This window comes from Pelodiscus sinensis, chromosome 3 (genome assembly GCF_049634645.1).
Source record: "Pelodiscus sinensis isolate JC-2024 chromosome 3, ASM4963464v1, whole genome shotgun sequence".
NCBI classification, from domain to species: Eukaryota; Metazoa; Chordata; order Testudines; family Trionychidae; genus Pelodiscus; species Pelodiscus sinensis.
The window spans coordinates 89,274,753-89,296,398 of NC_134713.1; the positions used below are offsets into that span (position 1 = coordinate 89,274,753).

Genomic DNA, 21,646 nt, shown 5'->3' on the forward strand with positions numbered 1-21,646 from the left:
CGCTTGTCTGTGTAGCAGCTGAGTGATGTACATTGTAAAGCATTTATGTAGGCTATAACTGACCCTGAGGTTGTGTGGTTTGTTTGTTTTGTTTTTTCTGGACAGAAGTTACACTGGATGCAGGTGATTGTGGATTACAAGGAAATCATATTTATTGAAGCGTCAGTCTAATGTAGAAATTTACAGAGGTGGAGGTTTTGACATACAGGTGGATGATGGACTTTGGAAGGACAAAACACAATCCTTAACTTTTTTTTTAAGCTGGAGCCTGTAATTTATTTCATTTTTGTAGCAGGGACTGGAACTATAAAAAAGTGGTTAACAAAATCTTAAACTCAAGAGTAGATTGGAAACAACAATTGGGTCTTCTGGCTAATAAGCACTTGAAAATTATTTACTTGTACAGTTTCTGTTAAATCGTTTGTTTGTTTTGGTCAATTTAAAACACCCACGTATCTAGCTTTTCTGAGAGAACTTGGTATGATGTGGTAGCTAAACTATCAATTTCTGCACAATTCAAGCTTTTTATTTTTAAGTTTCTGACCCATGTGGCTGCCAAGTAAGCTTCCAAACATAAATCAACAGTGATTTGTTCTGGAGAGTGCCACTAGACAGTTCAGTGCCTCTGTTGCAACCCATTGCTTTCCCAAGCAGCATCAGAGTGAAGTTAGTAATATTATGGTCCAGTTCACTCTTAGTATTCAGAACCCTGTGGTCTGCAGTGTAAAATTGTAAGAATTGGATTTGTTAAACTTTTCTATACAGCACAACACCATGAGTCAGGCTCCCTAGTCAATCCACAGGGGAAGAAAAGAGGCCGGGGAGAGGAAGGGGGAGAAATACGGCTAAGTTCTGCTCTCTCCTTGCAACCAAGAATAGGAAGCATCCATCATTTATTTGACCCACCAGATTCCTCTTGACAGTCACTAGATGCTATTTCCTGTTTCCTTTCTGTCGGTGCTTTTCAAATAAAACATGATACTGATGATCTCCAGAGCATCCAAGCATAGAAGACCAATCATGACCCTGATCCTGAAAACAGTGAAGCATGTGCTTAAATACAAGTACTGTCATTAGTTTCAATGGGATTAAGCATTTGTAAGATCAGGGCCTAAGTGTGACAGCACAGTGAACTAAACTATCAAGAAAAGTCACAAGTACACTCCAAACTTCTGGACTGTTCCACTCCCTTACCTATTGCTTGTATTTTGGACTTACCAACTTTCTGAAACCTTCATATAGCATCACCTCTTAAAGTAGTGATGTTTACCTCAGATAATGCATGTGAGCTCTCTTGAGGTAATGACACAGCAAACACAAGGCACTTCAATTTCACCACCAGGTAAATCTCAGATAAGGATCTAGAAACATAGAAATATATGGCTAGAAGGAACAATTGCGTTTAGTATAGTCTGTATAACTCTCCTCTTCATGCACCCCTGGATATTAGCCTTTTTTGCAATTGCATCACATCATTAACTCATATTCAATTTGTGATCCACTATAATCACCAGATCCTTTTCAGTATTACTACCTTTTAGCCAATTATTCCCCTTTTCGGAGATGTGCATTTTATATTTTCATTTCCTAAGTGTAGAAGTTTTCTATTGAACGGTTAATTTCAGACCAATTTAATCAAGGTTGTCTAGAATTCTAATTGTGTCCTCCAAAGTACTGGCTATCCTTCCCAACTTGGTGTCGTGCATATTTTAGAAGCGCACACTTCAATCCATTTTACCCCAGTCATTAATGAAAATATTGAATCTGATCCCCTGTGAAACTCCACTTGAAAGGACACGTCAATGTGACTGAATCATTGATATCTGCTCTTTCAGTATGGCCTTTCAATAGGTTGTACAACTCTCCCTCCTCTTCCCACCCCCCATGTTAATTTCATCTAAACCATATTTCTCTAGGTTTTTTTGAAATATCATGTGAGACTTTCAAAAGCCTTATCTTTTAGTATCACATCTACTGCTTCACCCCCATCCCTAATAGCTTTTGGCTGATATAGGAGTAAGCGTAGTAATTTTACCTCCTAGTAAAAGTAAAATGCTTTGTTTTCACTTGTTTTTAAAAACAAACAAAAAAAAACAAAAACAAAAAAAACTTGGGATAGCGCATGTGCATAAGTCAGATGATTTAAAAAAATGCACCTTTTCAACAGTGAAGTTAAACCCTGGGGTACTCTTCTTCCATAGTAGCATTACTCAGTTAATCGGAGAGGCTCTGCTACATCTCTAAGGGTACGTCTACACTTGCACCCTCGTTCGAACTAGGGATGCAAATGTAGGCGACCGAAATTGCTAATGAAGTGGGGATTTAAATATCTCACACTTATTAGCATGATCTCGCTGGTGCGTTTCTCCACTCAACAGCAGTTTCGAAAGTGAAAGTGCGCGCCGGAACGCGTTAGTTCGAGCCAAACCCCTTGGTTCGAACTAATGTTACCCCTCAAAAATGAACGAGGGTGCAAGTGTAGACATACCCAACAACTTTTTTATATTTTCAAAGCATATTTGAACTACTGTAAAACATAGCACTATATTGACCAGCAGTGTTGTTGTCATCCATGTGGTTGACATCACACAGCAATGACCCATATTTTATTAACTGATTAATTGTTTTACGTTGAAGAAAAGGCTGGATTTTTCACTTTTTTTCCCCTACATTGTTCCATGATGCACTAGTGTTGTGTGTGGTGTCCAGTGATGTTTGATTTCTTGATCTTGTTGGTGCTTTCACATCCATATATTATTCAAAAACAATAAAACAAAATACTGTTGTTCTTCATGACCATCAAGGGCAGTGCAGGAAGTGATACGCTTAGTTTACATCAAGGGAGATCTAGGCTGGTGTGATGGGGTATGTGAATCTCACACTGGGACTGAAGATGTTAAAGAGCAATTTTTACATCTGCAGACCATATACCAGATGGGAATGAAGCTTAAAAGGAAGCCTGACAGCTCAGAATGATTCTGACAAAGCAGAGAGGTGAACGTGTCCTGGGTGATCCTGAGAAGGGATGCTGCAGAAGCTCCTCAGGGAAAAGAGGAACCTAGCACACAGACTAAAGACAGTCAGTACTCTTTTTGCCCACAGTTCTGCTACAGACTGAAAAACTAGGACTATAAGATGGAAAATGGGAAGTGTCCCAAAAATAACAGCTGTAAGGTGCTTAGGGTACTTGGCCTTTGAAGAGTCACCCAGAGTCTGGGGCCATTGTCCCGTGGAGTGGGAGAGCCTCGACTCCCCTACCCACTCTCCTCTCCATGGGGGAAAAAAATTACCGTAACCACTAGGTAATGCATCCATCCAGCTCCCGTCATCACAGTTAGATCTTAGGAAAAGCATTCTAGCTATAAGGATAGTTAAGCACCAGAGCAGCAGCAAAGAAGTAGAATCCCCACCATTAAAGGTTTTTAAGAATATGATAGACAAACACCACTCCAGGATGTCCTACGTATACTTAATCTTGCCTGAGGCAGGGAGATGGACTGGATGATCCCTTGACGTCCTTTCCAGCCCTGCATTTCTATGATTATCTACCCTTTGCAATGGGTTTGCAAAAGTAAAAAGAAGAGGAATCCAAATGGGCTATATTAAAAAGACCTGGATAACTGTGATGCAGTGGTTTTCAAAGTTCGGTCATGGGCCCACTTGGGTAAGTCTCTGGCAGGCCTGCAACCCTTTGTTTATCAAAGTGTCCATAGCCACGGAGCCTTGCAGCTCCCTTAGGCTGTGGTTTGCTATATCCAACAAAGGGGAGCCGTGGGAAGTGGGCATGGCCTGGGCGGGCCTGCAATCCAACTTTGAAAACCACTGCTCTAATGCATGTAGCAAATACTAGACCATTATTTAGGTTTCATACAGATGTCTGCCTCTTCTCTCCCCCGCCCCTCCCCTTATTCGTGCTCAGTGAAATGTATTGTAAGAGTATTGATTATTACTTGCTTATTTTCAAAGGTCTATTGGAAACACAGCCGTTGCACGAGACGGATGAAGAAACGGTTGTTGATGTTGATTTCACCAGCATTATTTCTGAAGAAGAGAAAGAAGAGTTAAAGATTGAGTTAGCCAAGGTAATGGTTTTTGATCCTCTGCATATTAATATTTCTACCTTCTCAATTTGGAAGTTGTTAGTAGCAGGATGAAGTGCAGATATCACAAGTACATTATATTTTCTTTATTTAATTATTCTAGACTAGAATAATGCAGGGTGATTGATTCTGTCAGATTATTTTTGGAAGGTAAATCGTCTATTACCTGTTGATGACAGAGGTAGAATTAATGGTTGTGCTGTTTTAACAAACAAGAGTCTTGTCATTAGTTTTAAATTTGCAGCACAGATGATGAATGAAAGCCCCCCGAAAAAAATTATAGCTTCATGTTCTTTGAAGAGTACGCATTTGTGCCATAACCTTTCGTAACAGCGTCAAATACTTCCTGAGAGCCTCCTTGTGGCTTGGGATTGGCTCTTGTGGCTCCCAACCTCAGTTTTCCCACTTCCTGGCCCCTCAGTACACAATTCCTCATGCACAAAAGGCTTTCACAAGTCCAGTAACAACCACTCTTCTTGGGTTATGATGCGTTAAAACAAAATTCCAAAACAAACAATGACGGTCTTCCATCTACCTACGCCTTTAAATCTAGACCCAAATCCTCCTTCCTGAGGTTTTGGCTCTTTAGTCACACAGAAAGACCTAAGGCCTGGCCTGGCCTTCCTCCTTTGTCACTCCCCAAATGGAAAGCAAAACTATCAGTTAGGTCTTTATACCTAGCTACTACTGCCAGAGAGTTGCTCTTCCTGCCACTCTACTCTACATTGCCCCACTTTGGCTGTTCACAGGCTTCTGTTTTTCTACCCCCACAGAGACCTGGGTTAGTCAATGACTGCCTGTAAAAACTATCTGTCGTGTGACTTGATTCATTCTTTCCACTGTGGAGGCAAATCAGCAGTGTCACCAATGGGATGAGATCTGTCTTTGGAAAAACCATCCACCCTGTGGCATGCTTACTGAAAAGAACTGCTTACAGGATTCTTAGATTGCAATGTCCTGATAACAGAACTTCTTACAGTACAGTGAAGAGAATTCTCCTCCCTCCAGCCAAAAAAAAAAAAAATCTCCAAATGAGTGAAGGAAGTTGGGAAGAGACTGAACTAGATGAAATTACATGGCATTATTGATTTAGTTTTGGTGAAGTTAGGAAGAGAATCAACATCAAGCTTAAGTCCAGTCTGAGTGCAGCCTTTCACAATATCTGCTGTATGATACGGAAGAAATAGATGATATTCAGGGCCAAACCAATTAGAAATGTGGAAAACCTTTATATGGAGCAAGACTGAAATAATTGGGATTGTTTGCTTTAGAGAAGAGACAAATAAGAAGAGGGACTGAGAGAAGTATTCACAATAAGGAAGGGCAAAGAGAAAGTAGATTGGGAATTTCTGTTCACATTTTCACTAAAATCAGAAAACCGTAAGAAATGGATTCAGTGAAACTACAAGATGGGCAATTCAAAACTAATAAAAGTAACAGTTCTAAAGTTTTTAATAAGCCAAATGTTTTGGGAGGGACAAAATCCTTCAAAACTGTAGGGCATGAAAGGACACTAACAATTGTCAGTCATAGAAAGGTTCTTTTGTAATTGTACCATCCTCTGGAACATCTGGTACTGGTTGCTTTTGGAAAATGATGCAAGACTTGTTATCCTCTGGATTAGATCAATCCTCTGAATTAGAAGAGTTCTCTTTTTTTCCTTTTTTTTTCCCCCTCCACTATACAGTAAAAGTATTACAGTTATAAGAATAGCTATACAGGGTTAGCCCAGTGATTCCTTTAACCCAATATCCTGTCTTTTGAGAGTAGCCTGTGCCACATGCTTCAGAGGGAACAAACAATACAATACCTTGCCATCCTCCTGGCCCCGCTTCTGGCAGTCAGCAGTTTAGAAACACGCAGAGCATAGGGTTCCATTCCTTACCATTTTGGCTAATAGCCCTTGATTGCCATCTCTTCCATGACCTTATCTGGTTTTTGAACCGAGCTACTCAGACTTCTGTTTGATTCCTTCTATATGCTGGTACATGAATTTCAGGGAGAGTAAAAAGCCTGTTGATTGTTTCTGTCCCATTGGGTTTTTATGGATATGAAAAGACCTAATGTCTCTGAAATGCATGTGACATGTTGCTTCTTGAGTGAATTTGTACACCTGTGAATAATAGGAGGGATGCTTAAGTATGGCTACTAATTATATGTATATATCTGGCTCGGGCCATGCAGATGAGGTAGGAGTTATTTCATGTTTAAAGAAAATGTGTGCCAGTCCACATGATAGCTCTTGAATTCATTGCTTTTCTGGCAGACTAAAAGCAGGAGCGGGACAGAGTGGTGAATTCCGTAAGGGTCTCCTCCTGTGAGATTCTAAGCACCCTTCACTCTCATTGATGTCAGTGGAAATTTAGGGCACTCAGCACTCACCACATTGGATGAGACCATTAATTCAAATTTACAAAGACAAATTGAAAGTTCTGAACTCACTACAACTACAGTATCTAGGCCAGCTGGCCTTATAAGACTGCTTTAAATTGCTTATGGCATTCTAGTGGCATGTAATTATGTTCAAAGGGAAAACACTTGCATTTAGAAAAAAGTCAGGAAAATCTGAGAATTTGAGGAGATTAAGTCTATAATTCAATTAAAATTAAGTATTCTGGAATAGATTTTTTTTTTTTTTAAAGCACCTTAGGGTAGGGAGCTTCCAGTGTGCTACTGTGGTTCTAAAACCCTAAAGCTCTTGGTGAGACAGTTGCAGGAATTAAATCAATGGAGCTCTGTCTGTTTGATAGGTGGCTGGCACAAACAGTATGCCATGAGTGCTTTTACTTGAAGCTCTACTTTATTTAGTCTCAAGCACTTATGTACAGCTGCATCAGGTTAGTAAAATGTCGCCAAAATTCGTAATTACTGAAGTCTGGAGTAGTCTTGAATAGAACGATGATAGCCGTTCAATTGGCCCAACTTTCAGCGGCTGATGGGGACTCTATGATGTGTTCCTGAAGAGTCTAACTACCCCATATTTTCTTCCATTATTTATTTGATTTGGTGAAACTGTAACACAGAGTGTGGGGGCAGCCCTCACTGAAATTGCCAAAGCGAGGGCAGGCTGCAAAGAGGAGAGCAGATAGTCCTCGAACTGATGGGCAACACTGAAGCTAAACTTCCCAACCAGTCACAAACTGCTTCTGATTCCTCCCCCTTTCCTTCTAGTGGTGAAAAAAGAAGCAAAAGAAAAATTACAGGGCCCCCTTACTGCATTCCAGTTCTGTGGCTCCCAGTCTGCATGTAGGTCCAAGTATAGTGACATTATTTTAAAAACTCTGCTTACGTATACAAAATGTTCTTCTGATTCCAAAGGGTCAGCCACATTACCAGGTAATTATAGGTTTGGTTCTTACACCAAATATCATACTTCTAGCCAATCCTTTAGTGTCTATAAAACTAAAGGTTTACTATAAAGAAAAAAGAACAAGAAAAATGTTAAATGATAAAGCCGTCACACACATACAGAAGACTTCAAAGTCTGTCATGTTCCTAGCAATACTAGTGAGTTTGCTGGCTTAAAGATCTGTCTGAAATACATCTACAGCTTGGGTGGGTCATTCAGTCCCTTTTTCAGAGTTTTGAGTCACAAGATTTGAGATCGTCAAGCCTTCTTGGGCTCATTCTGAAATATGAGCTTTGGACTATAGCCTACGTGCTAATTTTGTAAGAGTTCTTTGCAACCACAAAGCTCACAATTTATACTGTGAATCTGATCTCACAGGTGTACTTGTGTCTGTATGTACCTTTTAACCAATACTCCTTTTTTTTCTATTAAAATACATTTTAATGTGTTTATAAGCATGGTTTTTTTTTGGTGTTTTTTTTTGTTTTAAAGAACTGAAATATCCATGACCGAGGAGGTAATGTATCTGGATTCTTCAGGATTGCAAGAACTTTCTTTTGTGATCCTCATTCTATTTAAGTTAGGTATCTGAGTGGAGGCCTAAGGCTGGGTTGCTTTAAGAGAACTGAGGTGTTACCTTAGTAGCTACCCAGAAGCTATTATAGAAGCTGTTTTGTGCTGGCTTAGTAAGTATTGGAATATCCACCAGCTTTGGGGATTGTCTGCCCTATTCTTTTCAGTTTGGCCCCAATTAAGTGACCTCATTTGGCTCCCCTGGAACCCTAGTCATCATCACCATAAAATATCAGTCAAGCTTGCTTGCTTAGTTATACTAAGCCATTGTAGTGGCTTACTAAGATCTATTGATTTAGCTGGTTTGGCCATAAGTACGATATTCCAGTTTTCAGCAGCGGTCCAGGCATTTAACTAGTTCACCAAGATCTCCCTGTACAAGCAGGAATGGACCATTCCCCAAAGGGGAAGGAATTGTGCTGCCCTGCCAGCTGGCGCTTCCCCTGGCTGCACGCTCCCTCTGGCTGCGCGCTCAGGCAGCTCTGGGGTAGAGAGGGCTCAGGCAGGCAGGAAAGGGGACTGCTGGGCACACAGTGCAGAGGGGGCTGTAGTGCAGGAGGGCCACACCCTATCTTTCCAGGGGGCTGCCTGGCTGCTCCTATAGCACTCTTCTGATCTGCACTCCCAGGCAGCTTGCTGGAGCTGAGGGGCTGGCAAATCCCTTGGGGCTGCTCATTCTGGAGTTGAGGTGGGAGAACGGTGGGGTAGGCGGGAGAAGGGTGAATGGAGTATGGGGCTTGAGAGAAGAGGCAGAGCATGAGTTCAGCTTTGTGGGAAGAGGCAGGCAACGGTTCAGTTTTCAGACATTGTAGGGTGGCCAGCTTTCCACTTGGACATCTATTTATTGGATATGCAGGGAAAAAAATAAAATCACTTTAATGGAAATTCTAATTGTGATGTCAAGAATGATAATTACATTCCCCCCTCCCCCCCCCAATGACTCCTGCAGATTCATTATTACAGGGGGCTACTTCTGCTTAGACTGTGAGGCTTGCCTGGTAGAGATTTTTAATCCTGATGCTGACTCTCAGCATAAGTCTGAGTAAATGGTAAACTAGTGGCTGAAACGGTTTCTAGTTGTCCTCTCCTTAATCAAATGTCCTATTAATATGCTAGTGAACAGCATTATTTTTGTATAAAACAAAGACTGAAAAATCGAAAAGAAGTTTGTCAGAGTACAAAGAGTAGGTTAAAAGCCATCTCCCCAGGTGCACCAGCCCCCAGAGAAAGGAGCCTGCCACCAGAGCTGCTACCAGCATTTCCATGGTTACTTAAATGCATATTAATGTCCCTAGTCCAGACAGGGGCCAGGTCCAATAACAGTCCTTGTATCTACACTATAACGGTGTGGTCTCTGTACTAGGCAACCATTGGTAGCTTCTAGTGCTTTGTAAAAATCTGTTTTAATTATTTCACACCATGTGAAACAGCAACAGAGATTAAAAGTCACACAGAAAAGCACAGCAGTTCTTTTTAAACGGTGCTCTTTATTTGAAACCTACAGTGTGTGTGTCGGGGGGGAGGGGGGGCAGTAGGGTTGTCATCAGATAGATAACCTTACGATAACCTAGAGATGTAAGCGGGTAGTCAAATAGGAGCTTGACTAGTCGCTCTTCCCCCCACCTACCTTGCTACCTCTCTCTGATAGAGGCCGCAAAGGGGGGAGCACGAGCTGGTGCTGGGGGAGCAAGCTTAAAAGCCGGTTCTCTTTCCCCTCCTCCCAGCACTGGCTCCGCAGGGGGCAGCATGGAAAAGGCATGGTCTCATGCCGGTCCCACTGCTGCTCCTCTCCTTTTGGAAAGTATGAGAGCTGCCTGCAGCTCTCATACATTTCAAAGGAAGAGGCACAGAGGGGAACTCTTGCTGGTGAGGACTGCTTTGTTCCAGCTGCCTCTCGCCCTTTGAAATGCGTAAGAGCCATGGGTGGCTCTTACACATTTCAAAGGGCGAGAGGCAGCTGGAACAAAGCAGTCCTCACAGGCAAGGGTTCCCCTCTGTGCCTCTGCCTTTGAAATGTACAAGAGCCACAGGTGGCTCTTATGCGTTTCAAAGGAAGAGAGGCAGAGGGCACCCCGTGGGCGGCTCTTGTATATTTCAAAGGGAGAGGAACAGTGGGATAGTGAGTGCCCCCTTATCGATTAATCGAGTAGTCAATGGAATTGGACCCCACACTGACAGGTGCTGCTGCTACCCCATGCTGCTCCCTCAGTATCAGAAGCAGTAGCACAGGGCAGCAAGTAGCAGTCTGCATGGCGAGCTGGTTTTTCAACTGGCTCCCCTTGCAGACTGTCTCTGCCTGCCATCCTGAGCTGCTGCCTCTGATACAGAAGCAGAAGTGTGAGGTAGCAGGGGGCTTCCCAGGAATGGGGCCAGGAGCACACTGAATGGTTGTGTAACCTCTAAGATTTCATGTGGTTACATGACTATTCAGTTATACTATATCCAACATCCCTAGTGGGGGCTGGGACAGGCTTGCTATGAATGTTTTTATATGATCCAAGGCAGGTGGGCTGTAACCTATGTTAAGCTGAAGCTGTAAATAGGAAATGTAAATCTCATGCATTCAAAGGAAGTTGTCTGTGTTACATGGTCTACTCTGGCTCTTACCACTCCCATTTTCTGTGTAAATCAAGTGACTTCATTGAAAGATTCCTGATGCCCCAAACAGTAGTTGCTGTGTGTTTTTTCCTGATGGTGAGAGAATTCCCCTCCTTGCTAGGTGTGTGTGGAGGGGGGAGAGGGGTCATATATTTAAAGAGACGTGAATTTTGAAAAGAATTCTACTAATGGATGTGGTGGTTTGAGCAGCTTCCCAAGGAATCTCTCCTCCCTCCACACAGACACACCCACCCCATACGCCTCTGTCAAATACAGATGCACATGAACCTTCGTACAGCTTCTAATTCTGAGCATGTGGTATTGATTTATACTTCCATGATGAGCTAACTTTTTTTTTTTTCTATTCAGCTAGAAGATGAAATTTCAACTTTACGGCAAGTGTTAGTAGCCAAAGAGAAGCACCTGGCAGAACTAAAACAAAAGCTTGGTATCAGCCTGATGAATGAGCTGAAACAGAATTTTAGCAAAAGCTGGCACGACATGCAGACTACTTCTGCGTGAGTATGAAACCCTTAACAATTCATTCTTCTCTGTGGCGTAGCATATTGTGTACTTCATCTTTTAGGCCTTTATCTGCTGAAATATGTGGCCAAACTTGAACACGGTGCAGGAACTAGCATGGTAAGTTCCTCAAAACACTAAAGTGGTTTAAAAAAATTCCTGCAGAAGCAGCAACAACCTACAATTCTACTGTACCTCTCCAAATGTTACCCATATCTCACTAACCCCAGATTGGGGGTAGAATATCTCTGATCTGATGACATTGTTTGTTTTCCTACTTCTTGGGGAGGGGGAGTTCTTTGTACCAAAATAGCAGCAGCAACAAGAAACATATCTATGACTCCATATGGGAATTTTCTACCATTTTTCATAATCTACTTCAATAATTGAAAGCAGGAAATTGCAGAGTTGTTGACTTGAGTTCCACGACTTGAACTAGAGTCTGACTTAAGTCACCTAGGTGACTTGACTTGAGACTCAACTTCGGTTTATTGTTTGTGACTTGAAACTTGACTTGAGACTTGCTAATTTTGTTAAATCGACTTGGTGAAAAAATTGTCAGAAAATGCCGCTGTTCAGACGTGCCCAGAGTGGCGATAGCAGCCCTGCCTCCCAGCTGGGACTCCCAGGCGGGGAGGTGGAGCCACGGTCGCCGCTCTAGGCGTGTCAGAAGCCTGGTGGGGACAAGGGGAGTGGCTGGGACTCCCAGCCGCTCCCCCCGCCCCCAACAGGCTTCTGCACAGTCACAGGGTCCTAGCGCTGATCATGGCCCTGCCTTCCAGCCACTCCCCCTGCCCACGCCAGGCTTCTGTCCGGTGCGCAGCCAGAAAAATCAGAAAATACCATACTGTCCAGTAGAATACCGGACACCTGGCAACCCGAAGTACTTCAGCCAAGTAAACAATTATCATATGCATGAAGATGGGAGATTTCAGATTTGTAAAAAAATTGATAAAAATATCGTGTTTACTTGTCAACAATATGCTACATTGTTGAGGGCTACTTTTCTTTCGAAACGATGCAATACATGGTGAATGTGTTTCGTTGTTTTTTATTTTGAACGCATCTAGGCGCAATTTCTGATTTTACATGGATATATGACAATGTGAAAATCGTATTGATTGTATGTGTATGTCTATGAAATTTTACATTAATACGCCATTTTTGAAGTAGGAATAAGACCCTCCGGAAAAGGGCACTTTTTCCGGAGGATCGGGGCCAGTGTAGATGCTCTTTTCCGGCTTTTTTAAAAGCCGGAAAAAAGCGGCGGACATTTTTATTTAAATGCCGCGGGGGATATTTAAATCCCCCGCGGATTTCCCTACGACGACTGGTGAAATTTACATGCCCCTTCCGGAAAAGGGGCCAGTGTAGACGTAGCCAAGGTGTTTATGGAATAAATTATCCCAAACCAAGAAGAATAGTCCTTTAATTAGGGACCTGATAATCGGTTGCTCACTACCACTTTCAACAGCAGAAAAACCGCAGTTCAGGCGACTTGGTCATGTGTTGGATCCCCAGTCACGAGAAATAAGTCTGTATTCGGTTATGACAGAACTGGACAACTTGTACCATAACGTGAAAGCACTTCTTTCTGAGGCAGACACAATTGCATTGATGCTCGACATCTGGTGAGATAGAAGAATGAGAGGCTTTTGGGAGTAACAGCCCATATGATGATAAGGCATGCACTCATGACAAAACTGTTGTCGTGTGAAAGGTTCCTTGGCCAGCATTCTGGTGAGAACATTGCAGAAGTGTTTGAGAACATATGTGATTCTTATAAAATCGAGGATAAAATTAGATCTGTTATAACAGACAATGCTGCGAACATGCATAAAGCATTCACCATAGCATTTAACAACCATGAATCAGAGCAGCAAATTGATATGCAAGGTGACACTTTGGAAAATGAAGAATTATGGGAAGACTTAAACCCAGAAGTCGTTACATCAGTCATCCATCATGTAAACTCAAGTGGACCTCTAATTAAGAGACTAAGTTGCTTTGCTCATATTCTGCAACTCGCTGTCGGGGATGGTTTCAAGGAGGCGAAGTTTATGGTGCCCAGGCAAAAGTGTCAAAAATCTGCAGCCTTCTTTACACAAGTACCCTATTCAAGGAAACCTTTGAAAGAAGGTTTGGTCTTCAAGCTAGTATTCCCCAAACCAATGCCACCAGGTGGAACAGTATTCTCAGACAAATGCATGCTTTTTTGTCCCTGGATGAAGAAAAGCTGAAACACATGCTTGAAGAACAAAACCAGTGTAATTTAAAACCCAGCCAGAGGGATTATTCCCAACTAAGAGAACTAGCGTTGCTACTCCAGCCATTTCTGGACGCCACAGAGAAAGTACAAGGTGAACAGCATGTTATGATTTCAGCAGTGGTGCCATCAATAATTGGACTATGCCACCACCTTTTGGAATTTATTCCAACATACTTGGGGAACATGGTTACAGCTTTAAGAAGCAGTAGTGAAAAACATTCATTGTCATTTGCATTAATACCATTTGATACCATTACCAAGTCCTTTGGATGACACAAAAAATCACTATTTGCTTTCAGTCATTTCATGTACTTTGTGGCAGCCGTGTTAGACCCTCGTTTTTGCTTCTGGTGGCTGGAAAAAATTAGTTCTGATGATGCTAAAACTAATGCTGTGAAAGCAGAAATTGTTTTATAACTTCAGCAGTTTTGTTCAAATCCTCACAGTTTGTCTGCCTCTAGCTGTACTGGCCATGATAATGTCTCAAACTCTGATGCTGATGGCCCACTAGTTAAATCAAAACCTGCATCCTCACTGTATGTTTATCGAAGGCCAGCTAACACCACCATACCACAGCCAGGAAATTTTGATGATGAGCTGAGGTGTTATCAAGAGCTAGCTGCTAAGATAGCAGATGATGGAATGGATGTGATGTCTTTCTGGAAAAGTCATGGAGAAAGCCTTCCATTGTTGCACAAGGCTGCTATGAGTGTGTTTATGGTTCCTGCCAGTAGTGCACCAGTTGAAAGGATGTTTAGCCAAGGAGGGATTGTAATGCACCCACATTGTGCCAGACTGGATGATGATGTGGTGGAAAAGATAATATTTCTCAAATATAATACCGAATACTAACTTTGTTAATGAATGAAGACTTTTTTTTTTATTTCTAATTTCATTTTGTGCACCTAGTTTTACATAGCTGTAGCTCAAGGCTACTATGAATATGTTTGTATAAATACATAACGTGTGTAGTTTGTTACATTTTAGCCAAGTAGTCAAAAACTAAACAGGACTACTAGTAGTTAGCAAGTACTGCAAGTATGATTCGGATTTATGTTAAGTGAAAACAGTGAATATTGTTGTTTATCGATATTGATGGCTTGTACAAAAGTGACTTGACATTTTTAAAATTAAGCCTTGAGACTCAACTTGGGACTTGAACTGTAGTGACTTGAGACTCGACTTGGACTTGACGATGACTTGAAGACAACACTGGGAAATTGTCACAGGAGAAGTAGTGCTGTGTCTAGTGGTTAGACCAGGGGATACTTAACTTCATGATTCCTGAGTTTGTTCATATGAGTGCAGTTTGAATTTAGTTGAGTCTCACTCTGTGGCTCTGCCTTAGTTTACCTGCGTGTAATATGGATATTAAGAATACTTACTTAGTTTCCAAGAATGTGGAGAGGCTCAACTAGATGAGATCCATAAATTAAAGATACTATAGAAGTGCAAAGCATTGGTATACCACTTGCAATGTATAAATGATGGTAATTGACACTGAAGTGTTGTTAAATCAACTCAGGAAAAGTCTCTATCTGTAAATCTTTTAAAAATCAAACCAATGATACTGTGGATTTCTAATGGTCTAGCTCAGTTGCTGTCTGCCAAGAGGGTATTTTTGAAAAATGGGTTGCTTGTTTGTAGGTTGGAGAGATGGCTTTTTATTTGTGCTACTGAGTAAAACTAACATGGGCCTCTTTGTCTAGCATGGGGAAAGGAGTTAATGATGGAAACAGTGGTGAAACCTGTCTTCAGTCTACCACAAAATGAAGACCCAGGGCAGGTACAACACACTTAAGCTTTGGACTTAATAATTTTGACTGTATTGGAGTAGGACTCACTCACTTTGACCGGGCTGGGGTAGGGGTTGGGATCCAGGATGGGGGGGAGGGCTCTGGCTGGGGATGTGGACTCTGGGGTGGGAGTTTCAGAAACAAGGTTTTTGAGAGGGGTTTTGGAGTGTGGGATGTGGACTCCAGGAGGGAGTTTGGGTGAAGCAGAGAGCTCTGGGCTGGGTCAGGAGGTTAGGGTGTAGAATAAGGTCTCTGGTTGGGAATGTGGGCTCTAGAATCAGAACAGGAGTGAGGGGTCTGGAGTGTGAAAAGAGTTTGGGATGCAGGCTCTGGCTGCGTGGCGCTTATCTTAAGTGGCTCCTTAGTGGAAGGGTCAGGAGGATCTGTATGCTGACCCTGTATACAAGCTGTGCCATCACAGCTCCTGTTGGCTGTAGTTCCAGGCCAACTCCTATTTATTCCAGTGCAATTCAATATTTGCAACAATGCTGCAAAATGTCAGAGCTAAAGTAGCTTTTCTAATAGAAAAGTTGCAAGGCTGTTAAAACTTTCAGCCCTGAATGTAAAATACCTTCTGTTTGATCTAACTCCTTTACTTGTGTCCATTTCTGGGCACCACAGCAACCAGAGGAGAGCAACAAAATGAATTAAAGGCCTAAAACATGAACTTTCAGGAAAGATTGAGAAAATGGGGGTTTATTTAGTCTGGAGAAGACTTGGGGTAGGTATAAGTCTTCAAGTACATAAAAGATTGTTATAAAGAGGGGGGTGATAAATTGTTCTCCTTAACCGCTGTTGACAGGACAAGAAGTAATGGACTTAAATTGCAGCAAGATCTAGGTTAGAGGAAAAGCTTCCTAACTGTAAATACTGGTTAAGTGCTGCAATAAATTACCTAGGGGGCTTATGAAATCTGTCATTGAAAATTTTTAAGAACCAGTTAGACTAGAATGGCCTGTCAGGGACGATCTGGATAATACTTAGTGTAGGGGACTGAACTAGATGGACTATAAAGTTCCCTTCCAGTCCTACATTTCCAAGATTTCTATCATGGCCAGAACTATTTCAAACCTGTTGTGTTTTTTTAACTTATTGTCCATTCTTTTTCCTCTGGTGCTCTACAATGGGCTGATTTTAACATAACCTATGTGTCTGAAGAGGGGGGCTTTATTTTCACAAGCCTTCTTGCCTGTATAAAACATACCAATAGTTTCCTAAAGAATGAGTAATCAACTCCAATCATTCCATGTTGGTGGTAGTTGAGGAGGCGTTCAGATGGAATCATTTTTCCTGAGCTCAGGTTTGCAGTGAATAGAGACTGCCAGGCATTTTGGTAGCTTACAGTGCTATGTGCAATTTATTTTCAAGTATGAATAACTGCACTTTTTAATTAGATGCTGGAAGCAGGATAATGTTGGTGGATTTTAAGAAAATGTAGTAATTTTGGGTTAAAGTATAATTGTATTTTATTTACAACATACAAAGGCAGTTGCACTGCTTTTTAAAATTTATTTTCTTAATTAACATTTTCTTACCAAGATAAGAGGCTTATATAACATGATTTTTTTTCTTCATTATAGGCCTTTGCTTATGATTGGCTGCACCTCTTTCTTTTATGTTTAAAATAAGTTTTGCAGTTCCCAGTATAAGAAGAAGAAATGCGCCCTCTAATTCAGGGCTACTCGACACACGGCCTGCAGCCCATTTGTTGGTGCGGTTTGGATTTACGTGGTGCTCAACATGCAGCCACGGGTGGGAGCCAAAACAAAAAAGCAGTCAATATAATAGTATTCTGTTGATATGCGTTTTAGTAGTTAAATTCCTGGACTGTCATTGCTGATAGAAAGTGCTATCATATGCTTGAAAATTGGGTAAATATTGCATTTTATTAATATCAGCAGAACTAACTTAAATGGGGCCTGTGTGTTGTGTAGTCCTGCCTTAATCTTTGTATTCATACCCATCAGTGTGAAAGAAGCTATTTGCATATATATTTGCATGTATATTCAACCACACTTAAGTTGCGGCCCTTAGCATGTGCTGTGAGTATCATTGTGCCCCCGGGGGCTTCCAAAGTTGAGTAGCCCTGGACTAATATTTTCCATGTGACACAAGTCATGTGGTGAAATAGTCCTAATGGGTTCAGTGCTTTTCTGGCCCTGTTTTAGCCATTAAATTTTAAATAATCATCTGTAGCTGATGTCAGGTTAATGTATCCTGCAATGTCTATGATCATCGATCTCTCATATGAAGCACTGGAAATATATCTCAAAAAGACTAAGGCATCCTCACCATAGTCCTCCCATGAGAAGTAACTTTGTCTGCCATTTTGCCCATCAGTGTCCTTCTGGGTCTTTTTGGTAACAGCAGCAAATCACTCCAGAATTGTCTTGGGCAGCATCAGGAGTGGACTAGTAAATTTACAAAGGGGTAATTACTATAACCAAACTTTTCTTATTGATTATCTGGCAACAGCTCCTTTTATGTCAGTGTGGTCTGATGGCTCCCAAGACATACCTTAGTTTCTCTCTGTTTTATGATTAGGGCTCTCCCAAACTAATGGCCATGAAAAATGTATCATGAATGGTGAAGTGTGTGTGTGTGTGTGTGTGTGTGTGTGTGTGCTTTTACCCGATATTATACAGATTTCACAAGGGGGAGACGAGCATTACTAAAATTGGGTGTGCAATTCTAAAGTGAGATGAAGGGAGATTGGGGTATTGTCACTCTCTTGATTTTGCACAGCCTTCAAAGTTGGGAGGGGCTATGGAATGGTAGTTGATGACTGAGGGCAGACAGCAGTACAGAAGTAAGGGTGTTAGTACCAAAACATGCCATCCTTCTGTGGTGCTGTGGGTGGTGGCTCTGCCTTCAGTGCTGGGCTCCGAGCAAGCAGCCATGGAGTTCAATAGCAACCTCTTGCTCCTATCCTCACATCCAGAGATGGAACACAGATACCTCCCCAGAACCCTAGTGAGGATTCATGTGTACAGGGGCGAGGAGTCCTGTGGCACCTTATACACTACCTGAAGTGTTGGAGCATAAGCTTTCGTGGGCAAAGACCCACTTCGTCAGGTGCATGTAGTGCATGTGTACAGGGTCATCTTTGCTCACAGTAACTTGAGGATAATCCTCCATTATAGAGTATATTGTGGCACAGCCAGACCTTGTTACTTTGTTGTGCAGATTTCCATCAGTCAGTGTGGAAACAGGAGAGCACAGTGCTCTGCTTGCATTGTACAATTTAACAGCGTAATATACGGAGGCTTTATTAGTATGACATTAAATATATAGCAATGTGTCCTAGAGGATCAGAAATTTCTCAGTCTGCCATAATATATGGGCAATTGTAATCCTGCTGTGGAATTTCGAGAATGCAGTATCCTGCATTCCCACACAGGATTAATAACAAGCAGTAGTAATGATTAGCATGGAAACGTGGGTGTTTTTGCTAGCTATGTGTCACTGTTTTTAGAAATGTTGTTGTTTAAATTTGCAAGTAAATGTGCTTTTAAGAATAATGGAATAATTGTGTTGATTCCATCAAGCATAGACCCAGCTCCAAAGCCCCGTAGAGTCATAGGAGTCCATCCTACCGACTTTGGTGGGCTCTGGATTGGGCTTGGATCCCACAGCGCAGACACATGCTAATCATATATTTCTGTAAGCTACTTTTTGCCCATTGTTATTCACAGCACAACAGTGCCTTACTTAAGAAGTAGTCCTGTGGAAATCAGCAGTCATGTGTTCAGCATGAGTGGGAGGGGGCAATATCTGGCCCTATATTTCTATTCCTATATAGCATCACCGCTGTCATGATTTGCCTCCCCCTTTTTATTCTTGTTAGTCTTGAACAGTATCTGACAGTTGTGCCAGATAGTGTGATGAAGCACAAACAGTGATGACTGAGATCACCAAACACATTTGAACTTATTTCAGGCGAAAATAAATTGTATGTAGAAATTCACTCTGACCCCCTTTTTAAAATTATGTTCACAGTGTGAACTACAGATCATGGATCAGATTCTGCTCTGTTACTTCTGTCCAGGCCTGTTGAAGTCTGCAAGACTGCATAGGGCTGACAGCAAGTCATGTCCTTTCTGTGATTTCTTTAACCAAACAAATCCAAAAAACTTAATTACAGCAGTGGGCTCTCAAGAATTCTGTGCATTACCCATATTCTCTTTCTGGTGTATGTCTCTGCTAGAATGACTGGATAGAAGTAGTTTGTGCCTTAGAGCCAATTATTTCCCCAAAACACAGTTTTAAGTACTACAGGCTACTGGGCGATGCTACATATAACTGTCAATATTAATTCCTCAAGGACCCCTTCTTGAGCCTGTGGATGCTCTCCCCCACCCACCTTCTTGCTCTGACTGAAGGTCCAGACAGACAACAGGTGAAATCTTGGCCATTGAAATCTATGGTAAAACTGTTTTGCCTTCAGTGAGGCCAAATTTTCATTCAGTGATTTTACTCAATTGTCATGGAGGGACCCCAATAAGCAAGGCAGAGTGCTGTTTGCATAGTACTACTGTGACCCCATCCCTATTGCATGTGGCACTCTCCCCCATGTGGTAGAACTTAGACCACTTACAGGGAGAGAGAATGAGTTGGCTCTTAGCTAAGGCTATAGAGCAAGCTGGCTTTTAGTTCAAGCTATAGAGGCTCATGCACTAAGCTCCAGAGGTCCCAGGTTCGGTTCTGCCTGTTGGCATTATTCCAGCCTCGGGCAGATCTCCCAGGATGTGTAGATTTTTGTGGTCAAGATCCCTCTGCTCATTTTTCAGAGGCAAAAGGGAGGCTGCACCAAAAGAACATTGCAAGGTATGTCTGTCCTGCGAGCTTTACTCTAGCTTGCTCAGAACGGTGACGCTGTGGCCCTACGCACTTCAGTTGTAGAAAGCTGGCTGAACAGTTATCCAGAGTTCTAAGTGGGCTTGTACAGCTAATAATGAAGCAAGCATTGCTTAAAGCTGCAACTTCTCACTACTCTGCATCCTATGCCAACAAGACAAAGTTAGCTTGGAGACATGTGCTGGAGCATCACTCTCACTCTGTGGTTTCTGTATACACATGCCATGCATAAAGTTTCCAGACCCTCTGGCTTCTCTTTTGATTTCTCCATCGCTAAGGTCAAATGGGAGCATAAATCCTTTGAATGAGTTGAGGGGTGTTCTCTCTAAGCAAAGTACCTATGTAATTTCCATCTTGTCTGTCTTTATTTGGGGACAGGAAACATTGTTAAAAATAAAAATTCTGCCAGGCATAAGTTGTGAGGGTTTTTTGGGTGGTATCTTCCCCCCCCCCCCCCCAAAAAAAAGTCAGTCAAAGGACTGTATTCTTACCTGTCATAAATGGATTAATTCCATTGATGCTCTGAGTTTGACTCTTGAGTGTTGATCCAAATGACACGCCCCCTGAAATTGAAGGTTTATCCTAAAAGCACAGATCTAACTTTAACTAGAGCAGTGCCAGTGAAAGCCAGTGAATGCCAAGAAAAGGGTTTCCCTTTTCTGTAGATACAGATTTTTTTAAAAATCAATTCCTGGTAAGACTCTTACAAGTATCAGTTTAGTGGGGTGACCATTACAGTGCTACATTAGGCAAAATAATTACAGTACATTTTTGCTTCACTTTCCACTATAAATGCTATTATAGGTTCCAGGTAGGCAGAGGAGAAAAAGCTGCAGCCTCTGTCGCTAGTTGCAGAATTAAAATTAAGTTCAGGTCACTGATAAACCTTTGTGCTTATCTGTACGGGTGAGATGACAAGATACAAGCTCAGTCATTCTGACATTCTTAAGAACATGTTCTTAATTGTGGATTATTAGAATAGACTGTTCTTGTAACATGTCATTTAAATGCATTTCAAAGCTCAAATCAAATGTGTTAATAATACTCTAGTTAGCCCTCCGCTTTTCCATGGAATCCCTAGCAAAATATCTGTAAAGCCAAGAGTTTCTTATCTGCTTTACATTCATTCTAGAGCATTTCATTCTTAAGATGACTAATGCTTTAATCCTGAAAAAGAATCAAGCTCTGTAAGACGTGGCTTGTGCCACCAGGCTCCGCTCCTGTATGGTTTTGTTCTTGTTTGAGTCTTCTTAAATCTTGTGAAAGCTTTATCATTAAGGAAAGCTCCTAATGGATTAATCTTTGCCAGAAAAGACCAAAAGAGAACACTATTGAATGCCATTAGCAAAATGAAGGTACATTAATTTACAATATATGTTATCATATGTTTCACTGATGCTTTAAAATATTTATACCCAATTATTCATAGTTTCATAGAGTATATGCCAGAAGGGACCATTAGCTCATTAAGCCTTTATATGCCCAGCCATTAATTTCACTCAGTGAGCACAGTAAATTGGTTTAGACTAATCATTATAGTCCTGAGGTGAGCCAATAAGTTGTATGTCACACAAAGAGAATA

General features: G+C 41.7%; 1 protein-coding gene across 5 annotated transcripts in view; it reads left to right on the forward strand.

The window, feature by feature from the left end:
* TPD52L1 (TPD52 like 1) overlaps positions 1-21,646 on the forward strand; it is an 86,615-nt gene that overhangs the window by 35,736 nt on the left and 29,233 nt on the right. For all 5 annotated transcript variants that reach the window (XR_012902658.1, XM_075924103.1, XM_075924104.1 and 2 more), the window contains exons 2-3: positions 3,967-4,082; positions 10,990-11,138. Coding sequence is in view for 4 of the 5 variants with exons in the window: in XM_075924103.1 (XP_075780218.1) it covers positions 3,967-4,082; positions 10,990-11,138 (265 nt within the window). In the remaining variant the exon portion in view is untranslated. The remainder of the gene's footprint in view (positions 1-3,966; positions 4,083-10,989; positions 11,139-21,646) is intronic.